Source organism: Danaus plexippus, chromosome 26, assembly GCF_018135715.1.
Source record: "Danaus plexippus chromosome 26, MEX_DaPlex, whole genome shotgun sequence".
Classification (NCBI taxonomy): Eukaryota; Metazoa; Arthropoda; class Insecta; order Lepidoptera; family Nymphalidae; genus Danaus; species Danaus plexippus.
Window position 1 is genome coordinate 606,968 of NC_083554.1, and position 20,758 is coordinate 627,725.

Consider the following 20,758-nt stretch of genomic DNA (forward strand, 5'->3'; position numbering starts at 1 on the left):
CCTTGTAAATACAACTTCTAAACAAATGTAGTCCGGGGACAGTGAATGGTTTTAAATAATGAAAATTAGGAAGTTATTGTTGAATGTATATATATTATTGTCACATAATGTATTGTTTGTGTCATTTTATCTCCTGTGTAGTTTGTCCCGCATGATGATGGCGCCGAGCTTAGAGACTCCGTCTTGATATTCCGTTTTACCCAGCGGAGGCACCGCAGATGTTGTTTCTGTGACAGAATAAATAAAAAATATATTGTTACTATTAATTATTAAGGACGTATCATTCAGAAGAAATAAAATATTATAATAATGAACTGCCTCTACAGTCCCTGTTTATCCACTGTTAATATGTACCTCTTTAACCAGCAACTACACATTCTTAGGTCATCTTTCACACTGAAATATTTTTTACAAACTCGAGTTACAGTTGCTCATAAATCCCTCTCATAAGCAAACAAAAACCGCACCCGTTCATACTTTTCTATCAACAACAGCTTTAGTTCCAATACCGCATTTAGTCCTGGCATCGCCGCCGCTGCTCGCTCCGGCTTGCTTAGACATGGTCCTCGGCGTAGATCTCCTTGGCTTCGGTCCGACTCTGCAAGGGTCTCCAGGGAGGCGCATCGGCTGAGCGCAGGGTCCTGTGCCGCTTTCGTCGGCCGCCCGTTGTAGACCCTCGAATTTAGCTCCTGGACCTTAACATGATTTGTTTTAGATTATTAGTTATACCATTCATTGTAAAAAGTATTTCCAGTTCACGATGGAAGAGGACACTAATTTTATAATTTATTTTTAAATAAAAATCTATTCAGAACAACAGAATTGTTAATTTTTATGAGTTATTCGTATTAATTACTTCAATTATGAAACTTTAGGAGTAAATAAATACTAAATTACTGTTAAATGTCGTCAAAACATAACTACAATCAGGTATCATTTTAAGAGCTATTTTGTTTTATTACCAGATTCACAGTAATCCTTTTGGTAGGTCGTCTTATTACGATCTCTGTCTATACGCTGCTTGAGCTCTGGAGACGCTTCGTTCTGTAGAATGCTGTACAGCATGGGATACTTTGATTGCAGCTGGAAATAGAAAATAACGATGGTACCGATTTTCTTCGTCGTTTAAATTGCAACTTTTATCGCACTTTAAAATCAGTACAAAGTTCAACACTAAAATACTTACCTTATCTAAGAACGCATTCGGTTGGTCATAGCGTGATGTGGTCGTCTCCGGGCTCGCTGCTACACGCACTGGATAAAGCTTTGGATCTAGCATCGGACCCATTAACTAAAACCATTCATTTTTAGTTTACGATTATTTAATAATATCCATATTTAAGACAAATTTGCAATCAATTTCGTCACATAATTTAACAGTTTAGTTGCTATAAATTCTAAGGTATTGATTAAAAGGAATATAAATATGAATATTAATGCCTTAAAATTTATTTTTAACTATAATTCATTTTGTCAACATTGTTTCACTTTATCAGTAATCTCAGGGATAATTCAGTGTAATAAGTAATTCAGTCGATTTGTTTCATAAAAATTATGAGCGGGTAATCCCGAATAGCAGTGGCGTGCACTCCATATATGCAAATAAGCACTACATACCCTACCCATATAACAACTAAACCTATATTGTTTAATTCTTACTTGCATACTTTTAATCATACATTACGCAATACGAATGTTTAAAGACATTTAATATCTTTTGAGTCACGATATAGCAAAATTGTTAAAAGTGTCATTTTTCAACGTAAAAAAAAACATTTTCGATCGGCCGCTGCTAACTGCTAGCGCCGCTATGCAGCCAGAGCGGAAGTAGGCACAACTACTCTGTGCTTATTTTCCATACAAAAATTCTCAAGGACGATCTACAAATCTCGTGTTGTATGCAGAAATGTTTGCATGTGTGTGTGCGAAAATCTATGTGTGAGTTGTATTCGAGAAGCACTGCATACTTTTTTTCGTTCAAAATTACGTAGAAAGTCCGTTAATTGTCAAATGAAACGGGAGTCTCTGATTGGTCGATAAACTATTCATATATTTTTTTCGCCATTTTATTATTATTGAATATTTTCATTTGTCTTTCTCAGCGCAAGTGAATAAGTTTTAATTAGTAAATAGTGAATTAATTTATTAGCGAATTATGGAAAATTATAGCTGTGAGCTCTGTGCTGGTGATATGTGTTTATCGAAATTAATGACGATTAGATTTTCAATATTGTCGTTTGATAATAAAATTAAAATAATTACAAAGGGAATGTGTGTGAACAGTTGAGAGTGAACTAAAAGAAAGGTAATGTTTTTTTTTTATAAAAAGTATTATGATAGTTTTAATTAGCTAACAGGATGTGTACACACAAATAAGTTATTTGTCTGTTGTTTTTAAATACTAATAAGAATATTTGGATCTCCACTGGATATTCCGATTTAAATAACTTTTATAAAGCGGTGATGAGCAGATTGTAATCGTTTTAAGGTACTTTCGTGGCTCAGAGGTAGTTGAGAGATTCATAAAATGTTCGTTCTGATCGGACTGCTGTCACTTTATGCGCGAATATTATCAATGTTTAAATGAAACTAATATTTTCGGATTACTTCGCGTATTTTAGTATGTTTAAAAACTACATACTCCCGAGGTTTCGGTTGGTTGCAGCAACCGAGAACACGGCAAACATCTCGTCTGCCTTTTAATATAATAAATTACGCGTAGTAATCTGAAAATACTAGCTTCATTTAAATGAATAATTGCGAAAGAGTTCATTATTATCATTGGTTTAGAGGAGGAAATTATGATGAAAATTGGTATTTTTTTTCAAATATATTCTGCTTACCCTATCGCAAATCTCTGTGCACGCCACTGCCGAATAAGGTTGTTAGTGTCACTAAGTGTGAGGACGGCGGTCGTTCTATGGACAGCAGTCAAACAAAGTACAAACTACAAAAGTATAACCTATAGGCTCGTAATCCGTTTTCATTCGATTAATCGAGTGTGATTTTAAATACATAAACTTGTAAAGCAATCGAGTAATAAGATATTGAACAGCACAAGTTTGCTTTTATTTTTGAATTCCGTTTGTTATACAACGTCCAGAGTGAATATGAACAACCAAGACCGCCAAGAGGCACCATTCTGACGCTCTTATAAATATATAATCCTCAGATTAAACATGGTTTAAACGTGCCAAAAAACTTTACTGTCTGTGAACTAAAGCGCAATCATTCTTATCGTCTATTCTAGAGTGACTTACATATTGTCTAAAACACACGGATTTTTTTTCCATATTTTGTCACTAACATGACAACATTACCTCACTCCTGCTCCATCCTCCTTCTTTCCCTGGAGGCAGTTGCGGCATTTCTCCACCGGAGTACTGCGGACATCGGCAGTCTGGAGGTCGTGTGTGTTGCATGCATGCTTGGTAGAAGGCTAACTCTTGACCAGAGAGCTTTGGGACCCTTTATGATACATCTGGTTAAATCGTAGTCTTGGAAGAGTTGTTTGCTGGCTCAAAGATATCTATTAAATCAGTTCTAGCCTGCTGTGGATAGCTGAAGCTGGGATATATTGAAGGTCTAACAGGTTTCATGGTTTACTGTCGTTTCTACCCCGTTGCTCATGGCTTTGCTATTTTGTAAAACATTTAACTTTTTTGAGAGGCTTTGTTTTTGCATATAGAAATCAAATTATATCTAGGTATAGACTAAAAAACTCTTCTATCATTTAATAAAAGCTCTACTTAAATCTGTCCAACCATTAACAGATTTGTTCCACGAAAGGAAATACATACTGACGAACTGACACGTTTTGTCTCCATGGAAAGTAAACCATCATTTAAAATAACATAACTATAATGATTCGAAAATACACAGATCCCTGATACATTTGTAGACGTAAAGACCGCAACGGAAAAGACCTACTTCCCTCTCATTCCTTAATTTGTCCTGTTGTGAAAAATCTTATAATAAATATCGATTTTCTTATGATTTCCGTACGATACTCACTCAGCGAGACCGCCGCCCTCGCCACCAGACCCGGATCCGGGTAAATTTGGCCATAGATAGTCTTTCCTGTATGTTGTGAGATAATGATCCATGTTTGCAGCTATTTTATCATATTACTGAGTTTTTGAGCTAAATGTAAACAAAATTTATCTATAAAATATATGTAAACGAGTGTTTCGTGTCATTCTGAAATGTCGTTGTCGTCGCGATTCGTTTGATGTTTTTGAATTATATGTTGTATAAACTTTTTGCTCAGATGTCAAATAACTCAAATACGTAAAGGACCAACGAGACAACACGAAATAAATTGTAGAATATGCCATTAAAAAAAATATGGTATCCAAAAGTAAACTTTTATTTGGAAGAATAAAATCAGTTTCACAATTCAAAGTATTCAAATTCTATAAGTATATCCGTAAGGGTTCTTCCATCTTCCATATTTCGGTTCTTCCCGAGCCGGTCCGAACGGGTTACGTTCAAGTACAACCTGAGCCAGTAACCCGTGAGCGACACCGTAGCTGGTGTCTCCTGTCCTAACGCGGAGAATTCTACGCAATTCCTCTGAAACAAACAAGGTTTAATAGCATTAAGTCCAATACAACTAGAGTCTACAATTGGAAATAACAATTTATGGCGAAAAAATCTGTAGTCTTAATAACATATGTATAGATATCTCACTCTGTAACGAAGGATCAAATTTAGGCTTCATAGACAGGGAAGAGGGAGGATCAGCATATTTCTCTGGTTTTGGATGTCGGTAAGACCCCTTCTGACTCGTGTCAGGGATGTATATATCGTCCGGGAGTCGCAGGGTCTGAAGGGCCCGAGCTCGACGTGTTAGATTCACAGACATAAAAGGTAATTCTGGAAAAAAAGCGTCGATCAATATAAAGTAGAAGTGATTGGTTCACAAGTGAAAATTCAAACGTAAATGTCGAATCGTGAAGTATTTACAAAAAAAAACTGAATTTAGATTAAATTCATTAAATTGTTGGAGTGATCAATGACCTCTGGAGCAGTACTTAGTAAGATATTCAGTTCTCTTCAGGTCCTGTATCTCATGATCGATGGGTATCGGATCGACATCTTTGGTCATGTACTTTTGCGTCAGCTTCGGATGGTCGTCAGCGAACTAAAAGTTAAGAGCTCATTGTAATTTTGAGTGAACTCGATGTCAATTATTTCGGATCACATCTTATAAGCGTATAAACTGAAACTTTACTCGTTGAACAGCTTTCTTGTAGAACTCGAAATCTATAGGACAGAGCACGTCGGGACTCTTTCGCGGTTGGTCTCTCGCCTTCAAGGAATCCCGACTGATTCCCACGATGAGGCAGTCATCGTCTATCGCTTTCCGACGAGGACTCTTTCTACATAACAAAATTATGAGCGTTTATAAAAACAAGGTCCTCACAAAATAAATTGTTTTTATTTCTTTATTAATTCTATGACTGTCTTTAATGTTATCTATAAAATAGAGAATTGAGAATTAGATCGCGTTAACTACTTGAACATACTAATTCAAGGTTATTTAGTGAAATTTTATGTCATCTTTTACCATAATAACTATTTTAACAGCTTAAATGAAATATAATTGTTATTGTTAGCTTACGGTTTATCTTTTTTAACGAAATCCACCATGTACATTGATCTATATTCGATTTCTCCATCGAAAACAGACATTCTGTCTTTTTCTATTCACCAATATTAACAAACGGCGTTTAAATGTAAATAATAAGTAAGATAAAACTGTTTGAAACGTAAATTTTTATTCAGTCATTTTTGTCATATATAGATTATATAAGAAAAAGTAATAAGAATAAAAGTTAAGCAAAGAGTTAACACAACATATAGTACTTATGTACAATATACAATAATAGATGGCGTGCTTGTGCCGTCTTGTTTATTGAAATATTCTTTAGAATTTAGTTTAATAAATGAGAACAACAAAACTACTTTATAAAGGTACAAAATTTAAAAAAATACGCTTTGATCTTTATCAGGTCATTACTACTACAAGCTTTATTTTACTATATAATGTTTTACTTGCCATCAACTCTATGTCAAACTAATTTGATAGAAAGGTTACGATTAATGTAATCAAGCAAAACCAATCTCTCTTGTATTTTATTGTCGGGTACAGACTTCCAGTGATTAATGATCTGTGGGAAGATATTTACAATTTTAAAAATTGTTATAGGTATGTATATTGCTAATATTTTCTTTTAATTATGTTTCAAAATATAATCTGAGTAATAAGTAATCCTGTAATTGTAACGTTAGGAAAATAAATAAATATCAATGGACGTGTTAATGATGTTACTGACAACATATTTTCTATATAAGGGTAACTTTATTTCGTAATATTGATAATAGATGTCGCCACGTAATAACAATGTGTAAATTTGTTTAAGTAGGGAAAATTTAAAAATCAAATAAGTCTTCTTTTTAATAAAATTTAGATGATTTTCTGTTTTGGTCATGTCATACTATGTCACATAAACTATCATTGCTAATTTAGTGATTCAGCAGTCACGGACGATTGAAGAATCATGATATCCAAGTAAATTACGTATCAGATAAGGAAAAATAATACAAATGTTATTTTAATAGGTACTTTAATAATGGCATAATCAACATTTTATACAATTCACATAAAAAATAATTGAATTCCACAAAAAAAAAAAAAAACTTTTACATTCTTAACACAGACTGCTAAATATATTTTTTATAAACATTAAAGTAACAACTAATACCACCTTAAGAGCTACGATCATTAATATGTGGTGTAGTATAACATTAGTTCCGTTGTTTGGCGCCACGTCAAGCGTCAACTTGGCACTCATAGCAAAACTTTGTAAAATAAACCTATGACAATTTAATATTTATGCAATCGTATTTATATATAAAATTATGATAATCTGTGTTTGTATTCAAAATGTCTCGTCCAAATATATATGAATACAGCTGTCACTCTGTGAATAGCGAATTATGAAGCCGGGATTATATCTATCTATCTCGCTCACACATAGCAAGTTTACACGTAAGTAGAGCGGGACGAAAAAAAAAATGTCACCCGTCAAACTGACAATTAATAGAGTTTAAATTATAGATAAAAACAAAAAGGTTTTATGAAGTCTGTTATATATTACGTTTGTCTTGTAATACTGTTCGAGTCATGTTGAATTACTTCGTGTATATTGATGGCTGAAAGATTTTATTAGAACATTAACGATATTACAGTTCACGCCATGCAAAATCAGTGTTTTATTATTCTAAGTAATTTTTTATTTAATTATGTTTTTTTACTAGGATGCAGTGCATGCTCCATTATTTATTATTAATCGATTACCTACAGATCGCAATAATTTCGTTTGAAGAAGTCGTTGCGATTCGTATAAAAGTAATATATGCATATTTAATATCTGTACGTAACACGAGCGAGACAATGTTTCATAGAAAATTATGTAATTAAAACTTTGAACATCTTAAATTATTCAATATATAACATCAATATAAAATATGATACACGGTTAGTTAGGTCAGCAAGCGTTTGAATATTTAAACCGTCTCGTTACTGTGGCTTCTTTCATGTTAATTCAAATAAATATAAAATTCTGTAGGTCTTGTACGGCATTGGTGATCTTTACATATAAACTGATGATGCAAACATTACAATCGCCGACCTTGTACGTTTACAATGAAGTTGATATTTATATATATCGTTAACTAAGTTAGCTTCAGGGAATACATTAGACGATATACGAATAACACAAATACCGACTGAAGCGACACCTAACGCTCACACCACGACATAGATGGCGTTGTCAAGAACATATCACTATATACAAATTCCCATAGTTCAAAGTTCATTCAATGGGAACACTCGGATATACTCCGATGCTATGGGACCCTGAACGGCACCACCAGGTCCTCGTGGTGTTCCACCCTCAGCTCCGATATAGCGGCGGCGGCTTTCTTAACAGCGTTCGTTATCTGTAAACAATAACACATTGAAAATTATTTATATAACTAAAGTATTCTCAGATTTTAATACTAAGAAACTAAGACGGCGGAAGAAGTATAGATGAATGGATCTCGAGATATAGTTTTATTATTAGGTGTTGTGCAGTTGGATGTCCCATATACATATACATATTACTTATAGGTGATTAATAAAATAAGTAGATAATATACTAGGCACCAGCCCCGGCTTCGCGCGGGCTCTTAAAGAAAATATAAAATAGCCTATTTAATTTTGAGAATTATTAAACTTATATTATGATAACCTTCAAATGATCCGCCCGATTTAAATGATTTAAAAAGTATTTTACTGATACTGATGTAGGCTTGAAAACGAAGTAATTTATTTTGATATTTAGACTTAATACCGTATTTATGTAAATAGCTTTCCAATAAACGCTTTAGCAATGCCAATTTTTAAAAGTTGTAAAATGGATATAGTATGTTGTCCTTAAGGTATAGACATATGCCACCGCGGACTTTTTTGTAGACTTATATAAGATACACTATTCCACTGTATATTAATTTGTTTCTCATAGACTTTGTTGTTAAAGCTGTCAGACGGCTCATGCTTCCCGACATCTTCAGCAAATATCGTTAATGTAAAGTAAATACAAAAATTTAACAAATTATATACTAAAACCTTTCCCGAAAATCACGCTATCGAGTGGTGATAACTGGTTTATAATCGGTGCAGTAGTTTTTCCGTTTATCGCGAACATACAGACAGACAGACGCGGCGAGGGACTTTGTTTTATAATATGTATTGATACTACTATATTAGTTTTCACTGTCGCAGAACTCTTAAACAACGTTCCAATGAAGTACCTAATGTCTGGTTTAAAGAGGACTTTAAAGTAGATTCCAATAAGTATATACGAACGGTCATAACTCAGACATATTTTAACTTATTAATTTAATTTTCAACATTGTACCATCTCAGGTGCTGATAAAGCGTCGCCAATAATATAATCAATGGTTATTATACGTGTATTACAGTGAAGAGGCTTTTCTTACGCTTTACACAGGAATGACTAACTTTTTCCTACCTAGGACATGTCAGAGCCGTGAATAATTGGCCATCCACAACTATAGCCCGTATAGATAAGTACTTTAAAGTTCAAAGTATTATTAAGGTCATGGTATATTCGTGTTTTCTCAACATTTGGTACAATTTATATTTTATAACCCTTCGCAAAACGACTTTAAGACAAGTAAAATAAATTTTGAGACAGTACTATTCTTCGTACAAGCAACTAATTAACTATGCCGGTTCTATGACAACTACAGGCTTGATGAATTCGCAATATTAATGATCTACCAGTTCTCTGTCCGCGCTGGTCATTGGCGGGGCCGCCAGTAGTTTCCGTCGAGTCGCCGGAGGCTGGTCCGCCAGTAGGACTGCCGGCGCGGCCGGCGCTAGGGCTGCGGCGGCGGCTCGGGCGGTGTAAGCACGCACTCGCTCGCTGTACGCGCCAGCCTCCAACGAGTATGGGCCAAGAGCGCCCACGTCGATTACATTACTAGGCAGATATGACTATTGATGTGATATAATGAATTAAATTCTTAGGAGATATATAACGTATATATGAAACTAGACAGAGGCTCAGTCATAGTGTATAGAGCTACAGTGTTTTGATAACAAATTTTAGAAAATAAAAAACGATTACATTAATAAATGTTGATAACAGTTCCAAGACATTGATTGAAACAAAAATGAAGCATGTTTGATTAAAAATATTATTACAAACATACATTGAGAAAAAACTTGACCTTGGCGTAATCTTTAACGCAAAGAATATTAACGAATTAACAAAACCATCAGGAATAGAAGCTGTACCATTCAGAACATTCTCCAAATCCCTTTTTTAACTGATATATATATAATGAACTATCTCGAGTAAATGAAACTAATATTTTTCGGATTACCACGCGTACTTTTATTTTAAAAAACTACACACTCCCGACGTTACGATTACTTTGCAGCAACCAAGATAAATGAATACTTGCGAGTCTTAGATCTCATTATGTTCGAGTACATGTATGTTTGTATGTCCGTATCTTACGTGGCTGTCTCATGCAGTATCCTGTTGAGGGCGCTCTGTTCGTCCGGCTTCCGGGGCGGAGTCGCCTCACAGGCGGTGGGCGAGGGCGTCTCATGCTGCTGCTCGGACACCTCCAACAGATGGGTCCGTTCATTCACGGTACTCTCCTGTCCATGACAGAAAATATCAAACACATACCTAGTGTCTATCAAAACAAATAATTTATTGAATTTTACATTAGTATAGTATGAGAAATACTTTAATTAATGAGTAAAAATTATTAAATATACATAATTAAACCGTCATCAGCCGGCTGAGTTGTGCGAATAGTCACATTAAAATTAGTTAACATGCAATGAAAAATTCATCTACACGAGCAGGACTCGAACCTGCTACCGTCGAGGTATTGCATTCACGTTTTTTAATCTATATTTTATAATTAAAATATGAGATAAACTTTTTAAAGTTCAAAACATAATAGTGTTAATTGTTAATTATGCAATGATAAGGCACAATTCACATATGAGAATTATTAGTTACAACAAACAATTTGATTGCAAAGATTTGTTAATGTTATAGGATACACAAACTATGCTCATGCTGGTATTGTACAGAAAGTTATTCAAAGACAAATATAAAAAAAAAACAATAGACTTTACAATAAATATCCAAATTAATTAGGAGTAAGACAAACAAGTGTCAGAAGTTGACAGACAGTGTCACCGAGCAGTGGCGGGATAGCCACAAGCCCAGCCGGGAAACTGGCTGGAAGAGGCTACAGCAAGCCTTGGGGACTAAATAGCTCCAAAAAGTACTGATGCAGAAGGCAAGGGGAAACCACTGCTACTATTTTCCCATGAAAGCCATTATGTATACGGACACTGATATATGACTACCACAAAGAGTCTGCAAAGACTCTTGTGACGGTGATGATGGAGTCAAACAAATTATTGATAGATCTGTATGTACAAGTTTTTTTTCATTCGACCTGTATGCCTCGACATGGTGTCAAAACCAGTTGTTATAAGTTAAAAAACTTTTAAGGCTCCCTCTGTCGGGGCCCAAACTAAAATGGGTTGGTCCCATCGGGCCATTCACCCCTCCCGGTGATGCTGTAACAGCCATTAGGGCTAACAGCAACAGACAAATTGAAACAAAAAAACAAATGTTTGAGGCAATAATTCATCTCTGCAATAGCAAATATGTATGACTAACTTATCTGTAACTATTGCTATATATATTTTTATAATTGCAAATATAATAAACGGCCATAACACAATGATGGATGCTCATTGTTTCATATAAATGCTACACAAAAAATTTTAGTGGCACTTGTTTTATAAATAACATTACAATAAGCATATCTTAAACAAAAACCTTATCAAGTAATAAAATGCCAAAAATGCATTATCATCACACATTGTTAGCTCTCCGCTGATACTTACTAAACATAGTTAAACCATCACAAGGAATCTGACTTTCAAAATGAATGAACTACATCAAAATCAGTTGATCTGTGTTGCCTCTAACACGGACAAAGACAGTGATGTCAAACTTATAAAACTATTGTCTTATTATTTTACGTGTCAAAAATGATCTCTCAGCATAATCTTAATATCAGTATTCCTCATCTCAATACACACTCATTATACTTGATTATTTATAATGCACTTCATCTTGAATGTATAATAATAACTAAAACCTTTTCCTGGTATAAATAAAATATTGACAAATATGATGTCAGATACATGATATACAACTCATAAAAATTGCACAACCAATATTAAATATAATATTAATTACCATTGAGCATGATAAAAATATGTTCAACGCTACAATAGGTCATAATTAACGTAAACCACGATAATACACATTTCCAGGTTCAGTTGTGATAAAAGAGCAAATTTATTGAAAATTTGCGATAATAATATCATCATTCATTGTTGTGGTTCACAAATACAACGATCCTTTTGTCTATAACCACACTCACTTTGCACTGGTGTTTACATTCGTCTACATTGCATATGCTAATACGTTAGTGAATAATGCTCAATAACAGCTCATTAAAATAAATAAGTCGATGAATACGTGGAATTAATTGAAATTCTGTACCTGAGGATCCGATTCTTTTTGACATATACTGTAGCAGCAACCCATTACTGCGCTCTTCAGTGAGCCGAAGCATGAATGCAACAAATTTTCCTCGCCGTCTGCCTGCATAAATATTGTGTTCGCTAAATGTAGTTAAAAATAGAAAACTTCGTTATTCCAAGAGGACAATTTTCACTCACTAATAGCACGTCAATTCACTGACAATCAAAACTGACGCATGTCAATGTCAAAATTTGATATGACATATTTGTTGATTATTTTAAAATGTTAAAATGAAACCACTTTAATTAAAGAAGTTAATAAAATTCGTCTAATTAATAATCAAAAAGTCTTTACCATAATAATAACATAATATAATATAAATAAAATAATATAAAATAGTACTTTTTTATATATTTTTTTTGTTTTAAATAATTAAAACAGAAAAAATATAAAAAAGTAATAATATATATTGTCTAAGTAAATAATTTCATTGTCTTATTTATACTACTCTCCTTATGTTGACAGATGTCATTAATGTTACTCTTCTTGATGCTTGAGTCAAAAACACGTCTACACTTTAATATTATTGTGATTTTTATTTAGACTTTAGTTTTTGTTTTTGAATAAAAGATGATAAGATATCGTGGCAAAAAAAAGGTAATAGACAAGGTGAAAGAATTAGATGCTTTTTCAAAGGTTCCTGATGAATACGTGGACAGTACGCCGGTAGGAGGAACATTTTCAATTATAACGTTTTTTATTATCATGTGGCTCGTTTATAGTGAAGTTTCATACTTTCTAGACAGCAATCTGGCTTTCCGGTTTATGCCAGACACAGATATGGATGAAAAGTTAAGAATAAATATAGATATCACCATTGCAATGCCTTGCTCCAATATTGGGGCTGATATTTTGGACTCTACTTCACAAAGTGTGTTTGGCTTCGGTGAATTGCAGGAAGAAGATACCTGGTGGGAACTTACACCAGAGCAAAAGAATGCCTTTGAAGCAGTGAAATATATGAACTCTTATTTGAGAGAGGAATATCATTCTGTGTGGCAATTACTATGGAAAAAAGGTCATGGGTCTGTCAGAGCTACTGTTCCCCCTCGGAAAACTAAACCTAATCGGCGACCAGACGCCTGTAGACTACATGGAGTGCTCACATTGAATAAGGTTGCTGGAAACTTCCATATAACAGCCGGTAAAAGTTTACATTTACCAAGAGGGCACATACACTTAAATATGCTCTTTGATGACACCCCACAAAATTTTAGCCACAGAATAAATAGACTGAGTTTTGGCAGTCCCGCCAATGGTATTATATATCCATTGGAAGGAGATGAGAAAATTACTTCAGATGAGAGCATGTTATATCAGTATTTTCTAGAAGTTGTGCCAACTGATGTTGACACTACATTCGAATCTATCAAGACCTTCCAGTACTCCGTCAAAGAACTGGCACGGCCTATCAGCCATAGCAAAGGCTCACATGGCGTGCCGGGAGTGTTCTTCAAATATGATATGGCAGCATTGAAGGTACAAGTCTACCAAGAAAGGGAAAATTTACTGCAATTTATGTTGCGTCTATTCTCTATAATTGGTGGCATTTATGTCATAATTAGTTTTATTAACACTATAGTTCTTACCGCTAAGACATTGCTAGTTAAGAAGCCAGAAGTTAAGAAGAATGAGGATTCTTCACCCAAGTATATGAAGAAGAATCTCTTGTTGACAACACCTGATCTCATCCCGTTGGACTTATCAAATCAATGACATTTGTTCCATTTTATTATGACTTTTATGATATATGTATATAAGATTGTTATTTTATTGTAAGAAAAGTTTCAGTCTCCAGAACTTTTTTAAATGTTAATCAAATTGAATCTGACTAATTAGTCATAATTTATAAACATAATCTTTTGTATGTTTCTTCCAAATTTGTATGTAATTTTTTATCTTGTAATGTTTTATGTATGAAAGTATATTAAATGTTTCTATATAAGTTACTTAAATTACAAAATTTTTTTTTTCAACAATATTTATTAATCTTATTGTTATAATGAAACTCCAAACACGTGTAAATAGAAACCGATAATAAAATTATTTAAGACTTTATAAAGGTATTTTTATTTCAACGTTTTAATTTTACGATTCAGTATCCGAAGGGTGGCTAGTGATTGGAAAACGGTCAAATGATGCTGTCTCTTTCCAACTCACGAGTATGATGTATGTACTCTTCTGACACGCTCCGTTTCTCGGTGGAGTATCATTTTGTTCTTATCGCTCACACCGGAGGGAGCCGATGGTCGACGAGCTAGCTGCATACAGCCAACTATTCCCGCGACGGCGTCTTCGGCAAACGACGTGTGGTTGCGTCCTCCCTTCACGCCGACATCCGAAAAGTTTTTAAACTTAAAACTTGTGGCACATAGTAAAAACTAAATTTAGTCCTACAAACTGAACAGTGCGGTGAACGTGTGCGTTTAGTGTCTGTGAAGTGGTTTATTTTTTATTGCAATCTCGATTTACCGTTCAGACGGACGTTACTGTTTCATTAAAGAAAAAAGTTCATAATAAGTTGTGCTGAACGCGAGGGCCGTATATGGTTAAATTGATTCCTCGAGCTGGCTCACAGGTGAAAGTAGACCTTTGTTAAGTTCATAAGGACACGACACGATCGCAACTAGCTCGAAACGAAGCGTTTCGCGTATAGTTGCGAGAAGAAGGTGAGTGGCATTTCGCTTGAATTACCTACTTACTAAAGTTCTAAAGTTAAAACTAGTTAGCTATTGAAGTTTTACTGTTAGTTTTATAATTAAAATAAAATATCTTACGCTTCCTATTTTTATATATGGTGTGCGTTGTTTATATACGTTATGGCTACTTACTATGTTTCCGACTATATTATGGTAATAAGGTCTTATATATAGTATTTTAAAGTTGTTAAACTTTTTGAATGATACCATTCATACCGTGAACAGCCAACTGTAGGTCAGTGCCCTACACTACCCTACCTGTTGACTCGTTCCCTGTCTAGCCGGTTCTCCCACTGCCTCGGGATGTAATGAAATGTCAGCTTGCAATTGACATTGACAAATGTTCGTTTGTTGTGTATTACAGCTGATATTTAACGTAACATCATCAAAATAGTTTACACTGGTTATCTTAAAAATCGTTATACTTTATTGTTAACTATGCGGACACAGTGCTTTTATTGATATTTCTATTTAAAGTTTATTTAATCTTTAAGTCACATATGCAAGTTTAATTCGCGGTCCTATTACCTCTCAATTGGTTAACAATTGACTCATTAAAATCTACATAGTAACCTTACCTTGAATATGTAAAGAATAACTGTTGTTTTGGGCCCTGGTAATGGGTGTAACTAACTATCAAAAACACGAAAATATTGGCTGTGTCGCAAATGTTTGCACAGTAATTGGTACACATGCTTGTACCGATGAATAATATAACACGTGCCTGATATGATTTAATGTGTTTTAAATATTTCTTAGTGTTATATTTTAACCCAGTATTTCAATGTGACCTAGTTTTTTATTTCGACACCAGCATTTTTCATCCTTGACATGTTCGTCGATTGACAAAATTTTTAGACTATTATATTAATTTTACTGTATTAATGTCAATGTTTAAACTTATCTTCGTTTTTTGTCATCTCCACTGTCTGAACAGCCTCTTGATCTGAAGAGGGATGAAATGGTAAAGTTTATTTAAAGAGAAGGATGCGGGTTCTAGTAACACGATATGCATTTGTTACTGGCTGGTGAAAAGTTTTTTTTATATACTTTGGGACTTCGCCTATACTAACATGAAAAAAAAGACACTGGCAAAGCAGAAAAACTGCCGTATAAACATATACTACAAAATAAAAAATCTTCGGATTGTTGTATTTAAGCCGACGCATAAACAGTAATCGTGGGAAGGCGAGTAAATGTATGTCAACAAGCCACAATATTTTGTCATTAAGTTCAAATTATTCTTCAGTTTGTGATAGTGAGTCCGATGCAATGACGATAGTACTAATGGCGTTCTTGAGAACGTTATTAGTCCAATGCGAATCGTTAATGATAAAGGAAACACATTCTTCCCGTGTCTCCGGGCAGCGTTTATTGAATGTCACCCGTTATGTTCTATAACAATGGCTGTATATTATGAATTCTCAAGGTGCCAACGATAAGACGCTTTTTGTTCCGTTCCCATCATGAGCAAAACTTTTCGCAAGTTGTTAATATGTAATCTATAAAGCATTTTTTATGAGTCATAAAAAAAAAATATTTTCACGAGAATATTATATTGCGTATAATGAAAAAATATATTGAAGTATTTTAAAAAGCATCTTTTTAATTATGTAAATTCTTTTTAATTTCACTCCATAAAAGTTAAGAATATTGTTAATGACGCCGTTTTGTCATTAAGCGTCTTCGTCCAAAAACAAATAAAAGATTCATAAATTTAAATAACATAAATAATCCTTGTTACGTAACAAACAACTTTATCTGTAATCCGTTCTAAAATTAACTTGACGAAATGCAACCTCTTTAAGGCGTGTGCATTTTTCCCGCGACTCTTGTAGTATCGCTCCATTGTTCTGTTAGGTCGTCACGTGTTATGTAAGTGGGTGAGCCAACAATGGATACTGCAGGCCTGAAACAAAAGGCTGTTGAAACTTAATACGTACATTGTGCGTGCGTCTCGTTGTATTGAACCTGCTAACTGAATTCAATTCCGACCACTTTGTTTTGAGTACTGTTACTCGTGTTTTCAGCCTTTCCCACATACTTTTGTTATTCAATGACATGTAAAATACAAACGCATATTGCTACGTAATTTGAATTATGTAAGAATTTCAAAGATATTTTCATATGTACACATTGTTGTATTTATTACAAAATATTTTACGTACACAATGAAATATTCTTAAATATTCCCTGTTATATAATTTTAAATAATACCTGCTATTGATTACGAGACTGTTAACAAAAATTACTAAATAAAATTAATTTAACTAATAAAAAAAATCTTCAATATGAGTTTCAATACAGAATTTAGCAGTTTCTTGGTATATCATAGTATAGTAAAGGTTCCAACTGTCGATATCAATTAAACGTGAATTCGGACTAAGGATATTTAGTAAAGATTTTTTTTGGCCTGAAACAAAAAAAAAACAACTAAGGAGATTTAGTAAAGATTTTCTTTTTTAAAATCGTGATTATGATTATGCCGCTATATTATGTAAAATTCCCGAATTATTTTTTTATTAAATTACTAATAATAAAAACTTTACCTTAAGGTTTCACAGTCGTTAATGTTAACTGTACATATTAATGAATGAGTAAAATAGCTTCCTCTATATATTATCACTTGTTTTCGAGAATTGTTCTTATCATAAGTAGTTTTTAATTACTACCGGTGTACAATTCGTCATTAGTAAGAGGTTCCCTTTGTTATCTTTACATTACTTTGTTCGTAGCTTAGTTTCGAAATTATAAATTATTTTAAGGACATTTGTAAATATACATTTGTAATATATATATATATATATATATATATATATATATATATATATATATATGTACTTAATTTTGTATTATAATAATAATTCTACTTTAATTATTACTGAAATACTCAATAAAATGATTGGTTATGAAAAGATAAATAAATATAAAAACCTATTTGAAAATTGATAAAGCATTTCAAGCAGTAGTGAGGCAATAAATTTTGGTTTGACATGGAAGGCTTTCTTTTTTTTACTATAAAAAAAAAATTAATTGCAAAATCTACAAAGTAATGATAAATGTATACTTTGTATTTAAAATAATTATGAACTGCCACCACGCAGGAGAGCCATCGTTATGGACGATTGATTCAAGAAAACAGTCAGCAATACACGCGTTAGAGAGCAACACGACCATAGACAATTAACGAAGAATTCCTACAGAGTACAGGCTATACAAATATGTGTAAATGACAAGGACAGATTAAATAAAAACATATCAATGAAAAAAAAAGGATTAAAAGATTTCAAACTGAAAGAAAAGTTAAATATTTTCACTCTATAGTATTAAATAGTGAATTATTAAAAAGTTTCATGTTCGCACGTTAATATGAAAGTAGACGAATAACTCGCAAAAAACCCCAATATAATATGTCGACCTCCATAAATTGCAACCTCTTCAGCCACTCGTCTGTCTGAGAAGTAACTAAATATCCAATTGAATATCACGTACATTATCTTAAAACATCGACAAAACAAAGTATCGATAAAATATAATGAGACACTGTGACATATTTTTCTCAAGCCATTATAAGAAATCTCTCGAGAAAAGTCTTAACATGGTAAAAGAATGTGAGGGCAACATACATTCTAGAACAATTATATCAAGGAACAAAAATTTTAACGTATGTATTTTAAAATATTATTATCATCACAGATAAAGAAGAGTGTATAAAATATAATATATATAAGTAACCCAATTCTTATTGAAATAGAAACATTAATAAAAAACTCAAATGTCACCCGAAAATATAAAGTCAATCCTTTACCAGAACGAGAACAAGGTCTCGACAAATCCTGATCGAGAAATAAATTACACGAGAGCCTCAAATTTTGCGGAAAATGGGATATTGGATACATTATTGTAGATGAGGATGCTGGCGGGAATACGAGAAGTAATCTGCGGGTATCATGAGACGTGTTCCAACCTACCAAATGGTTATCGTGTTCGGATGTAGAATTATATGGATATAATAACTTATCTATTGAACATAGGAAAATAAGCAAATTAAATCCTTAAAATCCTTTGACTATAATTGTTATGACGAATATTTATATATTAATAATCAATCTTCTTGTTTAAATTATCATACCTACTACTGTGATACTTACGATAAAACAAATCGATTATTCACAAAGGCTCACCATCCCTTCCATCAAACTTCGTCGCATACCCTGGTAGATGCTATTCATCCATCGTCATATCATCTTGATATTCTTATATCAAGTATTACATGCGTTTTGAAATTCAGAAGACAGCGTTCGGTTCGCCAAAGTATCACGGTCTGATAAACAAGAAGCTGGTAATTGTATTCTCTAATTAGGTATCTCTCTGATTTTTACTCCATTAAAACATTTTTTAATAGCATCCGATGAGTTATGTTTTAATTATTGTCTGTGATGATAAATATTTGGATGTATGGAAACGCTCATTGCTGTCCTTTCTTCAAACGAACAAAATATATTGTATTTAAAAAGTTAAGCTAGACATTATAACTAAGATCAATGTCCTTATTAGGTTGGTGCTGTAATGAGTCATTCCAATATAATAGTTTGTTTGGGCCCTTACTGCGAAGTATCGGCCGTTAATGTGAGTCGTGGCCTTAACATAATTTGGCAATACTCCGGATCGCTTTGTTCATTTAGTTTCCGTCTCCTGGTGTTGAGAATGCTTTGTTTTCGGTTTTATGATTTTAAAGAGTTTGCATAATAGGAAAAGTTTTTACATTGTTTTTAACAAAGCAGATGCGACAAGGCTGTATTATAAAAAGAGACAGGAAAGTTATCCCTTCAATATTGAAGTATTTGCAGCATACAATTAATCATAAGTAGATAAGGGAACGTATTCATAAGCTTGAGCTAGAGGGAACTCTTAAAGACGCTTCTTTATCACGACTCCTTTACTCAGATACTTATCCAGGTATCATGATGATATAATTATCAAACACTTGTGCCATGTTGACCCTTGGAGCAGTCGACTCATCAGGGTCCTCAGGTTCAAAGGAGTTTGGAACTTGGAGTCTGTGGAGTCCACAGGAAGGTTCTCCCTTTTCACGTAGAATCATAAAATAATCCAAAAATTGTTTATTTATAATTAAAAAACAATATAATTATCGTTATACACAAATCTAACTAACCTTGACCCGTGTCCTGTATTAGAAACGTAGTTTATTTTATTAATAATATTAACTTTATTCGAACCAAAAAATATTTGCCAAATTAAATATCCGTATAATTCTTTCCATGATTCATGTTAACTGAACTGAACTAATGAGATACCAGGCCCTATTCTAAAACGGTGAAGCCAATGAGGAATTATAGTCATCGTTGTAATTTGTACGAATGTTATTATGATGACATATAAATGCGGTCGTTCCCGTGTTACGTTTGACAAATTTAATTAAACTCTACATAAATCAATATATGTGTTGTTCACTTTAATGTTTCATATTGAATATCGTCTGTGCCGTTAGTGTTTGATATGTGACGAGAACTTATTCACGTTATGGGCACATCGTTGTGATGCAAGCGTCCTCGACCCGCGCCGGTTCAGCTCTTATAATCTTTATGGCGTATTTTATTGAAACTTTATATAGAAATACTAAGATAAGGAATACGGAACAAGCGTCTCATAGATATTATTAGATAATATATATTATTTATTACTATATTTTAAGCTAAACATTAATTTCAGTACACAAATATTTTGTCTTCAAAACTTTCCCAGCGGAGACATATTTATCTCTCTTCTCAGGACTAGTTAGAACCGTCGTTTAATATCTAA

General features: G+C 33.4%; 5 protein-coding genes and 1 long non-coding RNA gene across 9 annotated transcripts in view; 2 read left to right on the forward strand and 4 right to left on the reverse strand.

Moving 5' to 3' along the window:
* Nucleotides 1-73: 73 nt before the first annotated feature.
* On the reverse strand, nucleotides 74-4,228 carry LOC116774347 (uncharacterized). 2 transcript variants are annotated; one of them, XM_032667054.2, is made up of 6 exons: nucleotides 4,015-4,228; nucleotides 3,321-3,468; nucleotides 1,187-1,291; nucleotides 963-1,083; nucleotides 510-695; nucleotides 74-227 (listed from the first exon to the last, which is right to left on the reverse strand). In XM_032667054.2, exons 1-6 carry the CDS (start codon nucleotides 4,104-4,106, stop codon nucleotides 127-129), a joined length of 753 nt encoding a protein of 250 aa, XP_032522945.1. In that variant the 5' UTR covers nucleotides 4,107-4,228; the 3' UTR covers nucleotides 74-126. The 2 variants fall into 2 exon arrangements, with proteins under 2 accessions (XP_032522945.1, XP_061380810.1); XM_061524826.1 differs by having other exon boundaries at nucleotides 3,321-3,481; nucleotides 4,015-4,076.
* A 125-nt stretch (nucleotides 4,229-4,353) lies between these two features.
* LOC116774437 (uncharacterized) lies at nucleotides 4,354-5,793 on the reverse strand. The gene is made up of 5 exons (XM_061524908.1): nucleotides 5,627-5,793; nucleotides 5,237-5,384; nucleotides 5,023-5,146; nucleotides 4,693-4,878; nucleotides 4,354-4,575 (listed from the first exon to the last, which is right to left on the reverse strand). The coding sequence occupies exons 1-5, from the start codon at nucleotides 5,695-5,697 to the stop codon at nucleotides 4,409-4,411; spliced, it is 696 nt and encodes a 231-aa protein (XP_061380892.1). The 5' UTR covers nucleotides 5,698-5,793; the 3' UTR covers nucleotides 4,354-4,408.
* Nucleotides 5,794-6,615: 822 nt separating this feature from the next.
* On the reverse strand, nucleotides 6,616-12,398 carry LOC116774405 (uncharacterized). Of its 2 annotated transcripts, none has more exons than XM_032667132.2 (4): nucleotides 12,195-12,398; nucleotides 10,104-10,249; nucleotides 9,359-9,560; nucleotides 6,616-8,010 (listed from the first exon to the last, which is right to left on the reverse strand). In XM_032667132.2, exons 1-4 carry the CDS (start codon nucleotides 12,300-12,302, stop codon nucleotides 7,918-7,920), a joined length of 549 nt encoding a protein of 182 aa, XP_032523023.1. In that variant the 5' UTR covers nucleotides 12,303-12,398; the 3' UTR covers nucleotides 6,616-7,917. The 2 variants fall into 2 exon arrangements, with proteins under 2 accessions (XP_032523023.1, XP_061380867.1); XM_061524883.1 differs by lacking the exon at nucleotides 12,195-12,398 and adding an exon at nucleotides 11,886-12,152.
* A 311-nt stretch (nucleotides 12,399-12,709) lies between these two features.
* On the forward strand, nucleotides 12,710-14,298 carry LOC116774338 (endoplasmic reticulum-Golgi intermediate compartment protein 2). 2 transcript variants are annotated; one of them, XM_032667045.2, is made up of 2 exons: nucleotides 12,765-12,902; nucleotides 12,979-14,298. In XM_032667045.2, the coding sequence occupies exon 2, from the start codon at nucleotides 13,002-13,004 to the stop codon at nucleotides 13,950-13,952; it is 951 nt and encodes a 316-aa protein (XP_032522936.1). In that variant the 5' UTR covers nucleotides 12,765-12,902; nucleotides 12,979-13,001; the 3' UTR covers nucleotides 13,953-14,298. The 2 variants fall into 2 exon arrangements, with proteins under 2 accessions (XP_032522935.1, XP_032522936.1); XM_032667044.2 differs by having other exon boundaries at nucleotides 12,710-14,298.
* Nucleotides 14,299-14,499: 201 nt separating this feature from the next.
* LOC116774337 (uncharacterized) overlaps nucleotides 14,500-20,758 on the forward strand; it is a 67,042-nt gene continuing 60,783 nt past the window's right edge. The window contains exon 1 of the mRNA XM_032667040.2: nucleotides 14,500-14,905. The gene's annotated coding sequence lies outside the window, so the exon portion shown is untranslated. The remainder of the gene's footprint in view (nucleotides 14,906-20,758) is intronic.
* Nucleotides 16,652-17,542, reverse strand: LOC133319688 (uncharacterized). Its single transcript, XR_009753230.1, has 2 exons — nucleotides 17,485-17,542; nucleotides 16,652-16,844 (listed from the first exon to the last, which is right to left on the reverse strand). It is a non-coding gene; the product is annotated as an uncharacterized LOC133319688 (long non-coding RNA).

What these genes read in the sequence shown, in the direction of transcription:
- LOC116774347 (XM_032667054.2), bottom strand. Translation starts at nt 4,106, where the DNA reads ATGGATCATTATCTCACAACATACAGGAAAGACTATCTATGGCCAAAT. An exon ending in GAGGGCGGCGGTCTCGCTGA is followed by an intron (nt 3,469 to 4,014) that starts GTGAGTATCGTA and finishes TGTATCATAAAG; the next exon opens with GGTCCCAAAGCTCTCTGGTC. An exon ending in GAGGATGGAGCAGGAGTGAG is followed by an intron (nt 1,292 to 3,320) that starts GTAATGTTGTCA and finishes GAATGGTTTTAG; the next exon opens with TTAATGGGTCCGATGCTAGA.
- LOC116774437 (XM_061524908.1), bottom strand. Translation starts at nt 5,697, where the DNA reads ATGTCTGTTTTCGATGGAGAAATCGAATATAGATCAATGTACATGGTG. An exon ending in ACAAGAAAGCTGTTCAACGA is followed by an intron (nt 5,147 to 5,236) that starts GTAAAGTTTCAG and finishes CTTAACTTTTAG; the next exon opens with TTCGCTGACGACCATCCGAA. An exon ending in TACTAAGTACTGCTCCAGAG is followed by an intron (nt 4,879 to 5,022) that starts GTCATTGATCAC and finishes CTTTTTTTCCAG; the next exon opens with AATTACCTTTTATGTCTGTG.
- LOC116774405 (XM_032667132.2), bottom strand. Translation starts at nt 12,302, where the DNA reads ATGCAGGCAGACGGCGAGGAAAATTTGTTGCATTCATGCTTCGGCTCA. An exon ending in AAAAAGAATCGGATCCTCAG is followed by an intron (nt 10,250 to 12,194) that starts GTACAGAATTTC and finishes TGTCATGGACAG; the next exon opens with GAGAGTACCGTGAATGAACG. An exon ending in ATACTGCATGAGACAGCCAC is followed by an intron (nt 9,561 to 10,103) that starts GTAAGATACGGA and finishes ATATCTGCCTAG; the next exon opens with TAATGTAATCGACGTGGGCG.
- LOC116774338 (XM_032667044.2), top strand. Translation starts at nt 12,807, where the DNA reads ATGATAAGATATCGTGGCAAAAAAAAGGTAATAGACAAGGTGAAAGAA.